Source organism: Prinia subflava, chromosome 2 (assembly GCF_021018805.1).
Source record: "Prinia subflava isolate CZ2003 ecotype Zambia chromosome 2, Cam_Psub_1.2, whole genome shotgun sequence".
NCBI lineage: Eukaryota > Metazoa > Chordata > Aves > Passeriformes > Cisticolidae > Prinia > Prinia subflava.
In genome coordinates this window covers 97633649-97652280 of record NC_086248.1, presented here as the reverse complement: position 1 = coordinate 97652280, position 18632 = coordinate 97633649, and the positions used below count along the sequence as shown (strand labels likewise).

The following is an 18632-nucleotide window of genomic DNA, read 5'->3' as shown; positions in this document are numbered from 1 at the left end:
TTTGCTGCTGCTGCTGCTGTGCTTTTTGTTGTTTTACAGCCGTGGGCTCAAAGCTTTTGGACTATTCCATTTGGAAATCCTATGAGCAGAGTATCAAAGTAACTGGAGAAGATGCTTTGGGTGCTTTCTCATTTCAATTAACCCTATGAACAGAATATCTCTGAAAGTGGAGAAGATGCCTTGGGTACTTTCTCATTTTAATGTGAAAGTGCTGTGTGGAAGCTGATCGGGCAGATGCAGGTTGGGAAGATGAGCAAATATCAAATGAGGGCCTGTTTGTTTCCTTGCCCTTAACAGAGGGCATGTGTTAAGTCATGGGAATTGCCCATAGAGGGTCAAAGTTTGGCACTTGGGAGGCACATCACAGCAAATGATAAAAAATAACACAGTACGAAGATAAATAAACATGAAGCGGGGAATTGAGTGAAGGAAGCATCGAGGAGGATAGGAAAAATTCATACAAAGAAAACAGATGGTTGTGTTGTAGCTTGTTAAGCTGGAAAAATCTATGGTGTTTCAAAAATCAAGGTGGATTTTTAAACATGTGTTTACACGTGTTATCAAAGCAGATGAATCCTCAGTGAGGATGAATTCCTACCAGTTATGCTATGTCTATTTTAATCTCATACTGCCATTTTTGTTTCTTTTATACAGATATGTTGGAAGGGATAAGTAAGCATATAAAGCATTTCTGTTGAATGTTCGATAAATAAGCAGCAGTGCCCAACAGTTCTAATGATGTCCTTACCCATGCAGTTCAAAGCACACTGCTGAGTCTCTCAGGCACACTTACAGTAACTGGTTGTTTTTGTTTGTGGTGCCTCCAGTTCAGAAGTTCTCTCTGCTCCAGATGTGTTTATACACTGGTCAGCTTTGGCTGCACAGCCCTGTGGAAGACAGCAAAGCTGTTACAGTTTGGTAGGAAATAGTGAAATCTGCTTTGGGTAGTCCAGTGGATTAGTTTAAAACCAGTTTGAAAGATGCTAACATGGTCTTCATAAACTGTTGACCATAGTTGAGTCAAGTTGTTTTTGTATTTAGTTCTTCTCATTAAAACCAGGAACCCAAGATCACTGCAGCAATACAGCTTAAGGCCCTTGTTTCTGCACTGAAGGTGGTGATTAAATTCCCTTCTGCAGTGGAGGATCAGGTTCTGTGTGTTTTGTGGGCTTTTTATGTTTGTAAGTAAAGTGAAAATGCATTTGTTACTGTTTCAGCAGTTGTCTTCAACCACAAAGACTTTGTAGCACATTCCAGAAAGGTTCCATCACTGATACCAGGCTTGTACTACATTTTTTCATAGACACCATGAAAATTCTTTGGTATGCAGATGCTGTTTTGAAAGGGAAAGCCCTTGGAGTGTCTGGAAACATTTATGAAATGTTAGATTAGATCTCTGACTTTAACTTGGAGAAAAGGAGTGTCTGTTTCTTGCTATGAAAAAATTTGCCTGTAATTACTCATTGGGCTTATTTTTTAGTAACATTTTTAAGGAGGAGGTAGAATTGTTGAAGGTTAGACAGTCTTTGGGTGGACTCCAAGTTATCACATGTTTAGACTGGATTAAAAAGAAATTTAAAATAATTGAAACATGTTGCATTTCAGGATTTACTACTTAAAGCATCAGTGTTTCTAATACTGGGTAAAGCTTTTAATTAGTATTTGCTTCTGATAAATCTGAGCACAAAATGTTTGCTTTACTGCTACTTTTTGCCTCAGTGCTTGAAACACATGATATGTGTGTAGTAGACAGGTGTATCCCAGTGTGAGAAGTTTCCATTTTTATTTCAGAAATGCTTGCAGGAATGTTAATATGCTTAAGTTGATTAAACTGATGACCATTCACCACCAGATAATTTTTTTGGAAGGGTATGGTAAAACTAGAAGCCATCAAACTTAACTCACTATTAAATATATATATATATATTTATATATAAAACTAGCAACTGCACCTGTTCGCTACCATGACTGAGCTCCTGAAGAGCAGGACTGTATGTGCATGTATAAAATTGGCTTGGCAATATAATTGATTCCAAAGAAGCTGTAAAGTCTGTGGAATTCTTAGTATTGTCAGTGGCAAATGAGATGAGAAACACTGGAATGTTAAAATGCTTTCTGTAAACATGGCTGCATATTTTAGTTTGTCCGCAAGCTAGGCAAATCCTTGGCAATGGAGAACTGATGACAGCATTGCTCCAGAAAATCAAGGCATGCCATGGAGCCTTCTGCAGGCCTGCAGCTTTTACTTTTTTCATTAGTGGAAAAAAGCATTTTCACCTTTTCCTTTTTTTCTAATATAATTTTACATAGGAAACTTTGTGGAAATGTCTTGTTTTCAAGGAAGAATCCTGCCTTCTCTGATTTTTTCAGCTGTACTAACAAAAGATGACTTCTTACCCAAGATACCTGTTTGTACCTATGTGCCTTGTTCAGTGTAGCTCTGTGTTGGGCTTAGTTTCATTCTATATATCAAGGACAAGGAAAATATTACCCAGAAGAAACAGTGTTCCTGGTAAGGATGTTTCTGTAGTTCAAATGGGGTGCAAAACCCCCTCAATTCTCCGTGAATATAGTTATCAGGATATACACTGCTCTGCCTTTTTTCCTTGTTTTCTCCTGAATATGTTTGCAGGAATTTACATGGCCTATGTGGAAATTCACTTCTAAAAAATCCCTGCTACCAGTAAACAAAATCCAGTAGTGTTTAGAAAATATTCACCCTTGGAAAGTGCTGAATTACAAGTGTCTTCAAGTGGTTATCAGGGCCCTGAACTAGCAGCTCTTATGCATGTGCTCACCTCTCAGCAGAAGCCTTGGCGTGTTTACATGCAACAATTTTCATTCCATTTTGTTGCTTTTAATTAGGAAATAGCTTTAAACTGAATTTTTATCCTCTCAGTTCTCTCTTAGGAATTCTACTGCTCCCATAACTTATTTTGGTAAGAGTTGAGAATTCTTTTTTAATGATGTGTTTGATTTATTTCTTTGGTTGTTGTTTTCTTTTTTGTTTGTTTTTTTTTTTTTCCTCTCCTTAATTGTTCTCCTAGATTGATTCAGTTGAGAATTTTACATTGTCTAATACTCCATCACGGGATGAAGATAGCAAGTCTCACCTCCATTCAAGATCGAGGTCTCCTTCTACAGCCAGTGAGATTGAACCAATTGAGGTACTTCAGTGTTGAAAGATAGTTGTCTTTTTTTTTTTTTTTTTTATTAGAAGTAACAGTTTCACTTGTATAAAAATTACTAGTGCAAATCCTTTGTTTAGGCTGAAGCTCATTCTTCTGCAGCAAGACTGTTTAGGACTTTGTAATCGCCTTCTGCACTAGTGGTGAACTGTGTTTTGGGGAATGTTGTATTTGCTTTCACATATGGTCAGTTGAATAGGGATGGGAACTATGAATCAATTATTAGCTATGGTCTGTCTTCATAATGTATCCTCAGTCATGAATATGTAAGAAATGCTGGCACAAAGATAATGTTATAATGCAGTTAGTAAAAACACACTTTAAAGCCCTGCTGGAAGTGTTGTTATTACAAAATGTTAGCCAGACTGCAACTATAATAATTTAACCTCTTTCCCTGTTAAAAGAAATAATTTTCTGGTTATTTTATATTAGAAAATATCCAGTCAAATGTTTAATGTGAAGTTGGTCTTCATATTTGGGAGACTTGCTGAGAAATGAGATTTGTTTTTCCGAGTCATGCATTAATCAGTTTTTCACGGCTTGGATGCTGGGGAATGGGGTGGGTAGGACAACATGCTCTTGTTCCTTTATCTGGGCTTTCTTTGCTTTGTTCTTGGTGTCTGATTGATGCTCTGGGGGCTCTGCAGGTTACAGATCACCCTCCCCGTTCGATGCACACACCCACCATGAGGACAGCGTATATTGGCTCGGGACTCTCTGCACCAAAGGTACACTGAGCATTCACACTTTCTGTGTAGCAAGGGAAATGTCTCTGCTGGGCTACAGCTTCAGGAGAACTGGTTATCACACTGATCTCACCAGAACTGCCTGGAAGGGATGTTTTTGTGCAAGCTGCTTGCTCTCTGTAATTTAAAACCCTTGGTTCTTACATTATGGGATGTGACAAGCTACACTAGGAATGAGCCAGAATGTGGAGAAAGGAAAGTGCCATCCTAGGAAGAGAGTGTTTTCTGACATGTGTCTGACCAACATGCCTCTCTACTGTTTCCATACAGGAAAGTCTCAGATTAGCATGTCTGTGTGCTAATTAGAGGGTTATTCTTGAGAAAAGGCAAAGAGTAACCCTAAACATGGACCCACAGATTTGCCTGGTTTTAAGCAGTGGAGAGTGAGCACTATAGAAAGAGATTTCCAATTCTTCTGTCTTTTGGCTTTTACCTGTGTAAATACTGATTATCCATTAGTTGTTGAAATCATTTTGCTGTTGCTGAATAAGCCAGTGTATGCTAATTCCCAGTTGCTACGTCTCTTCAAGCAAATGAAGAATAAATACAAGCTAATAAGGGAAAAATTTTCTTGTGAAAGTTTTGAAAGTGACTTGATGGTTTAGGGATCTTCTGTATAATTAAAAATGACAGTTTTTCCTACAACTAATAATGAAGTAAGTAAGCCTTTCTAATAGATCTGTTTCTCTGTTTGATAAGTTGCAAAATAGGAGAAGATTCATTTGTGTAAAGGAAAGCTAGAAATTTTGAGCAGACAGCATTCTGTTGGCAGCATCTTAATAGATCGATTTCAAAAATACTGTAAGTGCACTTGGAATCACATGAAATGAACTTTACTGTGTACATAATTTAATTTTTGCAAACATTTTGCTCAGTAAGTACTGACTTGCTTCATAATTTATTGTATCCCCTAAAAAACCTTCTTACTTTTTGATTGCATCAGTATTTAAAGCGGGGTGTTGTTTCCCTGCAAGTCTCAAAACAGAACATTCTGTAGACAGAAAGATGCCATTGTAATAGTAAAGCTGTCATGGATAAGTTTGAGCCCTTAGGTGTGATATCTTATGCTGTGAAAAACGAGCGAGGAAAGCGAGTAAAATTTTAACATACCTACTCTCCAAAGTAGTCTGCAAAATTGTCTTGTTTCAGACCACGTACATGATCGGGTTTTTTTGGGCAGTCTTTGCATTCACCCTATGCTCTGGCCTTTCTCCCCAGTAGTTACTTCACTGGGAGTTTTATAGGAAAGCAAAGCAACTTCCTGGATTTTATATAAGGCCATCTGTGAGTCATCCTGCCACATTATGTAGGCATTTAGCCTCTATATAGCAGCATTAGCACAGCCATCCTTGAGGAGAGGGAGAGAATAAAACCACTTACTCATGTACTCTGTGTTCCCAAGGAGTAACAGGAAGAGAAACCCTTTAAAATCAACTTTATCTATCAACTTCAGCTCTCGCCTTTAGATTGGGTGTTCTGAATTGCCTCTGCTAAACACCGTAAAAGGGGGCTCTGTCAGGGCTTTCTGGCATAAAATTTAAAATTTTGAAAAAGTCTGCTATTTTTCTTTTAACTAAGGCAGTACTCCTGACAGAGGAGCACTGAATTTGCAGCTTAGAAAATACTCTTACAGGTTGACCTGGGCTGACAGTCAGGTGCCCACTGAGCACGTTCAACTTCTAAAGTGTAACAGAATCATTTTGGCAGCTTTCCTATCTGCAGTGGAAGCAAACATATGTTCTGAGACAGGGTCCAGTTTTCATGGCTTTGTTTACAGAGGATGCTTTAAATTATCAACAGCAAGCAGTGTGATAAGGAAATTTTTTCAGCTCAGATCTCATTTCAGCAAACACAAACATGCTGCCTTATTAAGTACACCTATGCATTCTTGTCTGTGAAAAGAAATAACTCTACTTGAGAAGTGTTACAGATGGTAACATCCTTGTCTGCTCCTTTCACAGCCTAAAGCTCACCAGTTTGTAGTGAAATCATTCAACACACCAACAAAATGCAATCAGTGCACATCCCTGATGGTTGGTCTGATACGACAGGGCTGCACTTGTGAAGGTAAGTACTTGGGAGGGCACAAACAAGTGTGAAGTTCTTACAGATGTGAATGGTACAGAAAATGTAGTGTGGTGAGGCAGGAGTCTTCTGCTTACACTTTGAATAACAGTAAATGCTGGTGCTTCAGTCTTCTAACAGTTGAAGCCAAACGCTTTGATCATGCAGAACAGGTTGCTCAGTTACCTGGGGACACTCTTATTCCAGTTAGTGTAGAAGAGCTCAGTTCAGTTTACTCAGAACAGCAATAATGGGCCACAGTGAGTGGTTAAGTAGACTGACAGCAGCTTTGCTTTATGTTGCAGCACAAAATTTAAGACATCTCTTCTCACTTATCCCAGAAAGAAGCAAAATTGGTACTGAATGGCAGTTATTCTTGTTTGTATGTGTACAGAATGATAGTTATTATTTAAAGGATGTTGCAGTTTTTTGTGTACTGGTAGAGTTGAGCCTAAAGGACATCACAGAGATTATCTTAGGCTCTTTCTTGTCTGGATGAAACAAGGCGTATCCATAAATGATCAGAAAAAGAGAAATTCAGGATTTAAAGCAGATAAAAACATGAACTGCTGTTGTGTGCAGACTTATATTTCTGTCTGTAACAAAGTTCAGTGAGATTATTCAGATGCTGGTCAAGAAAAGGAGGAGGATTTCTTTGTAAATCTCATCATTATCACAACTTTTGCATTGTACAAGAAACAACCATCAAATCTTTTTGTTTCTTCTCCTCCTCACAAGTGTGTGGATTCTCTTGCCACGTGACCTGTGCAGACAAGGCTCCTGCAGTATGTCCAATCCCTCCTGAACAGACTAAAGGACCTTTGGGAATAGATCCACAAAAAGGCATAGGAACAGCTTATGAAGGACATGTCCGAGTAAGTATGAGGTAGCTGCCTTTGGGGCACTTACATTAAATTCATTGTTTTCCAGAGCTGGTATTACTTTGAATGTTGGGGGGATAGATTCAATTACATCTGAGGGTAGCAGTTTGGAAGCTAAGACTTTAATTTTCACAAAGCAGCTCTTAGCATTGTTAGCAGTGATTCTCTCTCCATCTCTGTTGGTCAGTGTGCTTTGGGTTGGTCTTGAGTAGTTCCATCTCTAGAGATGAGGTCATATTCCAGGCCCTGAGTTTTGGAGTCTTTCTTCTAGTACTGTCTATGGTCACTGGTGTGGATATTTGCACAGAAATATTAAAAGATTTACTCAACATAGTTTTGGCCATAGTTCTGTGACCGACTAGAAACAGGTTTCTTTCTCCATATTTGTTAATACAACTCTGAATAAATTTGTGAAATGAGAAAAAAGAATCTGTGATGCTATTAATTTATTAATCCATATGTTGTCTATGTGTCTGTATTTGTTGGTCTTACTGCTCCTGGACTCTTATTATGTTGCTTAACATCACCACTAAATTAAAACTTTCCAGCCCAGATGAACAAACTGATTTTTGTGCTGTTTGATTTTTTTGATTACATCTAAACTTACAGAGAGTTGATCAGAATTTATTTTTCTACAGGTCCCAAAGCCAGCTGGAGTCAAGAAAGGTTGGCAGAGAGCACTGGCAGTGATCTGTGATTTTAAACTCTTCCTGTATGATGTAGCAGAGGGAAAAGCATCTCAGCCCAGCGTGGTAGTGAGTCAGGTGATAGATATGAGGTAAGCTGTTTGCTGCTGGTGGGAGCTCTGCAGAGGCACTAGGAGGTTTTGTTCTGCTTTTCCCTCTGTCAAAGCAGTAAGCAAGCTCCAGAGCTTTTATGAAACCCTGTAATCCATGCTGAAAACCACTAATTTTCTGGAATAAAAAAAATAAAGCAACAGTTAGCAGTTATTTGGAGTTAGTCTGAACTACACTTGTTTGTTCTTATGTAGACATTTAAACTTCCATTACTACATCATGTGCAAAGAGCATCTGTTCAGCTGTGTAGAAGAATTGGAATGAATAAAGAATTAAAAATAACATGATTTTGGGGTTGAACAGAGTTTTGAAAGACAAAAAACTCTGTTATAGGGTTAAATGTATTACAATTTTTGCTTGAGAAGGGCTGAATAGTTTGTTCCCACTGTCCTCAGTATTACTGAAAGACTACCAGCCTCACTGAAAGCTGAAAATATTTAACATAAGTAACTAAATAAAGCTCATCTCTGATCTAAGTTAGTTCATCCAGGAAGTCCCAAACTGCTGTAGGTTACAGCTTCTGGGTGAGTTTGGATTTTTATGGGAGTTGGAGAGGTGTTCTTCGTTCCACTGCATCCAAACATGCAGATTTTGCTCATTAACTCTTTTTCTGTTATGTTTATGGTCTCCATAAGGGATGAAGAATTCTCAGTGAGCTCTGTCTTGGCCTCAGATGTCATCCATGCAAATCGGAAAGATATCCCCTGTATTTTTAGGGTAAGTATTACATCCTGACCCTACTAACCCACCCGTGCAGGGTTTCACAGGTGATGTGTGATGTGCATTCACTGACAGCTTGCCACTATTTTATTTCCTTGGCAAGTTCTGCCATGGCAGCAGCAATGCATAGGGATCTGTACATATATCATTTCTGTGGTAAAAATAGCTCTGGTACATCTAGACAAGCATTCATCTCCATGTGGGTTGTATCTTTTAATCTATTTTCCTCTAATTCCTCTTAGTCATTTGAAATTCTTCTGTTCATCGTGACCTTGTGCATTTTCATTTCCTCAGGTTGCCCTCTGCTTCTCAATTTAACTGACTGGGTTGTTGCTGAAGTCTTTATTTTATATACTTCTTTTTTTTTTTTTATGTATACATTGGATGTCTGAAAACTCCCATTCATCAGATAGTCAGTATAGAAATTCAGTGCAAAATGCTCATCAAAATTCACATCTAGTATTTGGTATCAGGATTTTGCCATCACTGGCTTATTCTAATATTCTTATTTTTATTAGATATTCCATTAAAGCTTTGACCTCAGTGAAATCTCCTTGATGTCTTGTCAGTTCCACTGTCATTCCTTTACTGTGCCTTTGTATTTCACTCCTTGTTTTTCCAGTTTTTAGGCTGTTCATCACTCAGTGTGCTGAGAGGAGATAAAACCTGCAAAAGTGGCTTTCCATTTTATCTATAATAGCTGTATCAAATGCATGAAAAGGATCACAGAGCATTCTTTCAATAAAAACCATTCCTATTGCATTAAATTATTAATGAAATCTAGCTCTTTAATATACAGAAAGCATTATAAAAGTTCTTTTTGTTATAAAATTGCTGTGAGAAACAGTTGACTACCTTATTTAGAGCAGACGTTCATGAGTTATAAAATAAATACAAATGCATGTAAAATAAAGCAAACATTTTCTCTCTTCTTTAAGATATTCGCATCTGGTTTTCTGCAGTGGGTTCTTGATTAAGATAAGAGTGTTTTCTATTAACTGAAGAGAAATTTTTACTTCCTTAATTTAGACAGCTAATTAAAAGGGCACTTACAGGCAGCTGATTCCCTGGTAAAAACGATCATGAGGAAATTATTTAGCACTTATGACTTAAAACTATGCTTTAATTTTTTTACAGGTTACAGCCTCCCAACTCTCTGCATCCAGCAACAAGTGTTCAATCCTGATTCTAGCAGACGGTGAGAATGAAAAAAGCAAGTGGGTGGGCGTGCTGAATGAGCTGCATAGGATCCTGAAGAAGAACAAACTCAAGGACCGCTCAGTCTATGTTCCCAAAGAAGCTTATGACAGCACCTTGCCCCTCATCAAAACAACACAGTCAGCAGCAATCATAGGTATGAAATTTTTAAGAAGAAAGCTCCAAGAAAAAGGAGTATGCTAAAAGCATGGGTTTCCTAAAAAAGCATTTTTTTAGGAAAAGAAAAGTGTTAGATGGTTATCTACTGAATAGAGCGTAACATGTAGTGGTTTTAATCCCATAAGGAAATGTGCCTAAGAGAAAAGTGCGAGTTAGTACCCAGCATTTTTGTCAGATCTTTTAGTAGTATTCCCTCTATTCACCCATATTCATAATCACAAATAATTTACCCATATTCATAATTATTCACTGATAGTCATAACTATGAATAATTTTGGCTGAGAATTGGACATTTCTCTTGTTACTGTGTAAACATAATTTCCAAACTGGGCAAAATTAGCACTTCAGAGTAGGTGTAAATCACTCACTTTAAAATCTGCTGGTGGGGCCACAGAGAGTACGTAAGGTCAGAGATTGAATTTGATCATTTGAAATGCTACTGCATAAAATACGTTTAACTCTGATTATTTAAATTACTGCAATATAATATTATAGTTACTTCAAAGCTGGTGTTAGACTTAAGTGCTCTGAACAGTTTGTTAAAAACTATGTTTCTAGCTAACAGGAGAAATGGGAAAAGACTTCCTTTTTCAGAAATTAGAAAGATTGGGAGGTTGCCTTTTTTAATAAATGAATATATTAGGTTTGGCTTTATATACAGTTGTTTCAATATATTATAAAAACTGTTTCTGTTAATGAGAATTACCACTATTGTTTAAGTGATTCGTGAAGTACTTCCAAAGAAAAATAACCTATTTTTTCCTTAATGTCATAGACCACGAAAGAATAGCTCTGGGGAATGAAGAAGGGTTGTTTGTTGTGCATGTCACCAAAGACGGTAAGAAACTAGGAACTGGTAATAATTTCCCTAATCCTAAATCAGCTTTTTCTTATTCAGTATCTTCTGGTTTCATTTTTCATGATTTGCTACATTATCAGCTGGGCAGCTCCATGAGAGACCAGGAGGTGTTCCATGTGCTTTCCAGTTGGGGTATCCTTTCCAATAACAAAAATACAGCTTTTGGAATGCAGTTGAAGGATTTTTCCCCATTGGAAACTGGCTCAATACTGATTCCAGACCAGGTTGCTCAGGGCTTTATCCAGTTGGGTGTTGAAAATCCCCCAAGGACACAGGTTCCATGATCTCTCTGGACTGCCTATTGCAAGTTACTCTCACAGTGAATCACTCCCTTTGTATATTCAGTAGGAACCTCCCTCATTTGAATTTCCTGCTGTGCACCTCAGCAAGAATCGTGGCTTAATCCTTTGTGTAACCTCCTCTTTGGTACTGGAAATGAAAACTTCTGTGCAGTACTGCAAGATGTAATACCAGATTGCCCAAGTTAACTAACAAATTACATGTTTAATTGTATGTTTCAGCTCTTTTCCTTTAGTCAGTAGTTTTTTGCTATAAACTGTTTTTGAAATGAATACTGAAATAATACAGTTGTTACTGCATCAGATCTGCTCCTCCCGTTTCTGATGAGGAAAAGCCAAATGTTTATCCAGAATTGCCACGTATGGTGTTATTAAAATACTAGTTTTGATTCTGTGCTTTTAACATTGCAGGGAAGCAATAAAGGGGATTTCTTGGGTTTCTTTCCTAGTTCATCTTACAAATACATGTTGTAATCAATTCACACTTCGCCATTACTTACCTGAATTTGTGGGGGGTTGTTTTGAATTTTGTTTCAGAGATCATCCGTGTTGGTGACAATAAGAAGGTTCATCAGATTGAGCTGATCCCGAGCGAGCAGCTCATCGCAGTAATCTCAGGACGGAACCGTCACGTGCGGCTCTTCCCCATGGCTGCCCTGGATGGAAGGGAGACTGAGTTCTATAAGCTGGCAGAGACCAAAGGCTGCCAGTCAATCGTTTCTGGACACGTGCGCCACGGAGCTCTCACCTGCCTGTGTGTAGCCATGAAGAGGCAGGTGCTGTGTTACGAACTGAATCAGAGTAAGACACGCCACAAAAAGATCAAGGAGATCCAGGTGCAGGGGAACGTGCAGTGGATGTCGATCTTCAGTGACCGTCTCTGCGTAGGCTACCAGTCAGGTTTCCTAAAATACCCCCTTCATGGAGAGGGCAGCCCCTACAGCCTGCTCCACCCAGACGACCACACGCTCTCATTTATCTCACAGCAGCCAACTGATGCCATCTGCGCAGTCGAGATCTCAAATAAAGAATACCTGCTGTGTTTTAGCAGCGTTGGGGTTTACGTCGACTGCCAGGGCCGAAGATCCAGGCAGCAAGAGTTGATGTGGCCCGCAACTCCATCTTCTTGCTGTGAGTTGTGCTCTCTGTGTGTGTCTGTGTCTTTGGTGCTGTCCGCTAAAGTGATCTCTGCTTGTATTGATATCCACAGGAGGTGAAGTTCAGGGCTGATTACCTGACAGGTTAATGAACGCTCTCGGCCCCTGTCACCATTTTTAATCTAGTCAGAGGGTTTAATCCTCATTTATGCGAGTTTCAACAACTCTGGCACTGACCTATACTTGCTGGAACACAAAGAGGAATCATGAGTCAGGATTTCTAACTCTAAAACAGTCAAAAGCTTCAGGTTCAACAGAGGCTAGTGGGAGCTTTATGTATTTGCTACCACCAACTTTTGTTATTTAAAGTCTTGTAATGTGATTGCACTTCTGCTCAGCATTGTGATTCCAGCTTTCTTCCTGCTGAGAGTCATCAGGATCTGGTAGTTTGACTTGGTTTTCTCTAATGGTATTTGTTCCTACTTATTAGTCTGTCTTTTCTTTCTTTATTTGTTCATTTTTCTTCCTCAGCAGTTTTTGTCAACAACTTTCATATTATCTCCTCTCTACTTTTTCAAAAAGTCATTTTCTAAGTTTCTCTCCTGTCTCTCTCTTGCCTTCCAAGTACAGTACATAGCAGGCAACATAAAAAATATATTTCATAACCTTAAGGAAAAACAGTGTAATTTTTCAAGATTTTCATTTTCACCAAGGTCTGTTAAACATTTGTTGCACCTTATTTCGAAGCTGGGGCTTTATCTCTGTGACAGTTTCAAGGGAAAAAAACAGAATCTGAATGTCTATCTTCTTTCTAAAGTCTTTCTGAGTGCACATAAAGATGAGCCAAATCTGCACTTAGAGTAGTGAATGAGCCCAGTTCTGTATTGATTTTTAGAACAGTCTGCCTTCTCACCTCACTCTGGCAGCAGTCCAGTCACACTGTAAAGGGGAGGAGTATTACCCTTGTTTGAGTGAAGGCCCTTCTGAGTATGGAGGAAGCAACTTTTACAGGGTGTTTGGCACTTCTGGATTCCAAGCAGTTTTACACAATTGATTGTTACAGTGGACTCAGACAATGAATGAATCAAAACAGAAGGTTTTGTGATGTGATAGATTGAAAAATGTGTATTTTGCACACATAGTTCATCTATACTTGCCAGTGTTATTTGTGACAGTTTTTTGACTGCCTGAAATGATTTGATGTGACTCCAGCTTAGAATGGAGGTGTATTTTATAGCAAAAGCTTTTACATTTAAACACGACTTGGATGCTGTTGTAGTCTTGGCAGACTATGGCAGTCTTGTTGCCAACATGGAAATACTGAATCCTCCTTTAGAAGTGGTCCCAGTGAAACAAATTTCATTCTGGGGAAATGTGCCAGATAAGTAGCAGAAGATTTCTCTTTACAATCCAGAAAATGAGAAGAGAGAATTAAAGTTAAGGAAACATGACTTTTATGACTGTGTCATGGTGCTTAGTTCCAGGTGATGCTCATTTAGTGCATAGTCCAAAGACTCAGAGCTCATTTCATTCAAGTGACAGTTTTTAAAAGAGCAGTGTATTTTCCTACCACATCATTTACAATGTGTGAGCTCTTATTAAAAATGGGGCTTTTAGGAGGAAAAAACCTTTGAAATATATTAGTATTTGGCAGAATAAACCTTAATGTCTTTCAATTCAGAAAGTAGTTAGGTTTTCAGCAAAGTTAAAAGAAAAGTCATGGAGGTTGTAAGTTTTTGGGTGGTGCTGGTTTGCCTTCAGAATAAATTTCTTGGTCATTTTTGAGTTAAAGTGCATTTTTCAAAGCTTGTTGTTGGATTGTGGAGCACTGGTTTTGTTTTCCTAAATAAATATGGTTAAACTGTAAGAAATTGACTATTTGGGGCCATGTCTAAAAGCACATGACACAATACCTCATTGTTCCCTCCCAGGTTATAATGCACCATACCTCTCTGTGTACAGTGAAAATGCAATTGATATCTTCGACGTGAACTCCATGGAGTGGATTCAAACTATTCCTCTCAAAAAGGTAACTTCCCTTTGTATGGGCCAAGGAATCTGTCCAGACTCAATACAGCTTTAGAAACCATCATTAAAGCTGCTTGTGGAAACATAATTGAACTGAAAGAAGAGCTACTGCAAACAAACTCGTGTATTTTTGTTGGAAATAGAAGATACAAAATGTGGTTTCCATCTGGTTGCACTGGTTTAGATGAATGGTTGATCTGGAGCATGTGACTATTAGGTTTACTGATACTGTTGTATATAATGAGAGGAATTAATTGGTGTTAATTACATATGGCTTCATTGGCACTGATTGTGTTGATGTTATTACCAGAGGATGGTGGATGTTAAGATAATTAAACAGGCCTTCAAAAATCTATCTCCTGCTGCTCGAGCATATTGTAGACAGACAGGGTTAGAGCATTTGTTTCAACCAGTAGAAGCACTAAAACCAAGATGATGTCAGGTTTGGATCTCGTATCAAAAGGAAGATGTTCCTGAAAACAGACACTTCCTTGGTATTTAGAAGGTGTTTGCTCAGCTGTATTTGGAAAGAAAAGAGAAAAGTCATTTTTTTCCCTGTGGTTTAGGCTGACTTCAGCTTTGTATCATGGTCAACACAATTCCTTTCCTGCATTCCAGTGGCACAGAGCTGCAGGACATTATCCTGTGGTCTTGTGTTGGTCATTCAGTCTCTGCATATCAATTTCCCACATGTCACATGTAGACCAGGGTATTCTGGCAGTGCTGTGAGGATGCATAATGCAAAGATCAAGGTGCTCAGCTATTAACCATCTTAAGGAGAGACCAATCTGGACTTTTATGGGAAAGTTCTTTCTGGTATCCAAACTTTGAGTTATTAAGCAGTTGGAGCATTTTTTTTCCTACACAGTAGAATGTGATTTAGTACTTCGATTAATATTTGGCTCAAGACTTCCCTTTTAATGGATGAAGCTACTTTCAGCCAACAAAATTACTACACTTAGGAGTCTCAAAAAGGGCCATTTATTGTGAAGAGTCTTTTTCTAACACAATTTACAGAGTGTGGAATGCATATTTCATTTTTATGTTGGAAATCACAAATTCCTGTAGTTTTTAGCAGTCTGTGTGTGCTCTTATCAAGCTGCAGAGCATTATTGTGACATGGTGCTAATATAAACTAAAAGCTCAGCTTATTGCATTGTACATCTAATAGAACAAATTGAGTTGATAGATGAAGTAGACTTCTAACACAACTATTAATTTAAATGCTGGGAGGAATGGTGTTAATCCTGTGTCTTGAAGTTGCAACCCCCTCTGTACCACCTTTAGGCAGTCCCGTTGTACCCATTCTCCAAAAAAAAAAAAAGAGTTTAAAATTCTTTTAAACTCTTGTTTGTGGCTTTAATGACTTGGAACTGTTACTCTTGAGAGTATTACAAGGACTGTTTTTCCTTGTTTCAGGTACGACCCTTGAATACAGAAGGATCACTAAACCTTTTAGGCCTGGAGACAGTCAGATTGATATATTTCAAAAATAAAATGGCAGGTAAGTAAAGAGAAGCCAATTTTCCCTATGCACATTTTTGTTTAGAAAGAACATTTTTCTTTGTCTGCATCTATGCATTGCAGAAAGAGATCTCTTAAATGTCTGTGTACTTGTTAACTTGGGAGAAAACCAAAGCTTATGGATTCCACGGAGACTGCAATGGTGTCTCTTCTCTGAACTGTTTTTCTTTCCTTTTGAATATTCAGTGAAGACTTGAATGAAGATTGGAACTAGAAACTATAACTACTGGATGCTCCCTCCTGATCCTTCCAGGGATCACCTGCCAGAACTCTGCCTAAAAAAGCCTGCACAATTAAAGACTTAAATAGTCATTCTGGCAGCACTAGATTAAAATTAATACTATATTTAACCTAAACAAATGTTTCCCAAGCATTTTAAAGCAAGATCATGTATTCATAACTTATTATTAGGGACAGCTATGACTGTGTGCCACAATTTTAGCTTCAAAAATCTATTTTTGTTACAAGTCTTTCTGACTTTTTTTACTTTTTAGAGCTCATTTCAAAAGCATGCTCCTGAGGAATTTCCTTAAACTTTTGTTTAACCTCATAGGTGGAGAGGGGACATGCTCTGTTTCAACAACCAAAAGCTCTAAATTTTTGTTAACAACTTTCTGAAAGCAGTGGAAATAAACACTCTAGAAAAATGCACTGCTGCTGGCACTGTTTCAGTGCTTATTTAAATTGCCAGCAAATTAGTACGAAAGGAATGGCAGTGGTAGAGAGGAGAAATATGCTGGAAGTATGTATAGAGAATTTTCAAGTCTAATAAAGACTGAACATTAGAGTTGATCTTAAGGAAAGAAGAGATTTGAGTTCCATACTAGAAGTGTTTTGTCAGTGAGCAGTAGCTTATTAAGAGTGTCACTTTAGTCTCCATATACAGAAAACAGGACAGAGCAGTTGCAGTGTTCATTCAAAGACACTCAGCTGTTGTGTGATTATCACTGTTTTCCTTCTCATGTCTTTCATAAAGATCCCTTGACCAGATGTACACACGTGAAAAACAAATCTTCCCTTTTCCCACAGTTGTGTCAAAATACATCAGTGTTGAAACATTTTGAAAGCAGTACTCTCTTTGGAGCAGGGAATGAATGAATCTTGCATTCAGTTTACAGACAGTCAGCAGACAAGACTGTTCTAGTGATTTTCAGTGAGAATTGCCAGGGGAATTTTGAGGCAAGGCTCAGATTCCCTTCCTGGCCACCGAAATGTTTATTTCAAAGAATGTATCAGTGGTGTTGTGAGAACACAGGTGTGGCAGCTCGTGTGTGAAGGAGGGTGAAGTCTGTTGCTATGTAGCAGAGTGGTAGACAGTGGCCAAGGAAACCCATAAACCAAAGAATGTTTGTCCAGGTTTGATGGGAAGGGGGTGGTGTCCAACACTGGCAGAGCAGAGGTGGAAAGAGTGTTGAAACTCAAATTCCATGAACACCTAAGAACTGCCCCACTGCATCCTCATCTCTGTGCTGATTTCAGAGGGGGATGAGCTGGTGGTGCCTGAGACATCAGACAACAGCCGGAAGCAGATGGTTCGGAACATCAACAACAAGCGGCGCTACTCGTTCCGCGTGCCCGAGGAGGAGAGGATGCAGCAGAGGAGGTCGGTATTCCAGCTGTACTTGTCTTCTGTCCATGCCTGTAGGCCCTGATGGACACTGACCGATGCCAGGGCCGTGCTTCACGTGTGGCTTCCTGGAATGCCCATTCCGGTGTTCCTGTCTCTTCTCCACCCTGTTAATCCTCAATGCTGAACTTGTGTTAATACCGGTTTGGATAGAGATATGCACTGGATGCACAATTAGTTCAGATTAATTATGTGAAATGGCTGTAATTTGGAATGCATGCCTCCACATACTGTATGAGGTGCATAGGTCTGCACATACACTGTGTATATAAAGTTCTCCAATAAACACTTTGCAAAAGGAGATTACTTTGCTAACTATGCATATGGATTAATTGTTCTCAGACTCGGGTTCTGCTTTTCTTTTTGAAGGAGATTGTCCTCTCAGCAGTCCAGGACATCTGTTTCTTTGATTTATAGATTTAACTACATAAAGTTTCTATAAAGCTCACAAAACTCACCTCTTCAGGGGACATAGAACTTTAGAGTGTATTTCTAATGAGAGTGTTTAGCAGGTTACAAATACTTTCCTAAATGGCAACAAAACCAGGTCTGCACTGCTCGCAGTGTTCGCAGAGGATGTTATTGACCATTTGCTGTCACTCACTAGAAGTGACCTGCTACTATGCAAAGCCACACTCCAAGAACTGAGTACTTTCCAACATCTTGCACAATTGGTTGGCTCCCAGTTTGTTTTACTTTTTGGCTCTAAGGAAAGCAACAACTGTATGCAGTGGAGATAAAATTCCATTTCTTGTTCTTGCCTTTTCTGAGTTGATTGACATTTGGTCTCTTTAAAATTTTATTTATTCTGAGTTCTGAAATGCATCCTTGCCATTTTGAAGAGCTTTTAATTCTGGCCACAGACTGAGAAAGGTACTGCAGTATTACTTTAATTCTATTTTCATATTTTATACTTCATTTTCATCTTCATTTTGTAATATATCACAAGTAAGTTTGGCTTTTACTCATCTTACAGAGCTTTTTATCAGCTCATTCTGTGAATGTTAGTAACTACTGGGTAGGGGTTTTAGGCTGCAAACAGCATTCTTTTATCCTGGCCCCTTACCCCCTCTTCAAGCTGGAACCTTCTCCACACCAGTTCTGACAGCAGGGGTTTATCACTGTTAACATGGTTAAATAGAGTCATAGACTCATGGAATTGTTTAGGTTGGAAAAGACTGGGTAATTATCATTTGAAAATAGCTGATAATCAAAGCTGTACATGTTTTATAAATAAATGCCAATCCTCACCTCGAAGGAAATACCTAAACAAAGTATCTTCTCTTCCAGGGAGATGCTACGTGATCCAGAAATGAGAAATAAGTTAATTTCTAACCCAACTAATTTTAACCACATAGCACATATGGGTCCAGGAGATGGCATACAGATTCTCAAAGACCTCCCAATGGTAAGTACAAAAGGACA

At 38.6% G+C, this 18632-nt stretch overlaps 1 protein-coding gene across 5 annotated transcripts in view; it reads left to right on the top strand.

The window, feature by feature from the left end:
* Positions 1-18632, top strand: part of CDC42BPA (CDC42 binding protein kinase alpha) — a 180341-nt gene that overhangs the window by 143797 nt on the left and 17912 nt on the right. For all 5 annotated transcript variants that reach the window (XM_063391149.1, XM_063391146.1, XM_063391145.1 and 2 more), the window contains 13 exons: positions 3048-3167; positions 3836-3916; positions 5896-6001; positions 6737-6873; positions 7518-7657; positions 8312-8393; positions 9534-9750; positions 10549-10611; positions 11469-12062; positions 13960-14057; positions 15476-15560; positions 17060-17183; positions 18498-18615. In XM_063391149.1, the coding sequence (XP_063247219.1) occupies positions 3048-3167; positions 3836-3916; positions 5896-6001; positions 6737-6873; positions 7518-7657; positions 8312-8393; positions 9534-9750; positions 10549-10611; positions 11469-12062; positions 13960-14057; positions 15476-15560; positions 17060-17183; positions 18498-18615 (1965 nt within the window). The remainder of the gene's footprint in view (positions 1-3047; positions 3168-3835; positions 3917-5895; positions 6002-6736; positions 6874-7517; positions 7658-8311; positions 8394-9533; positions 9751-10548; positions 10612-11468; positions 12063-13959; positions 14058-15475; positions 15561-17059; positions 17184-18497; positions 18616-18632) is intronic.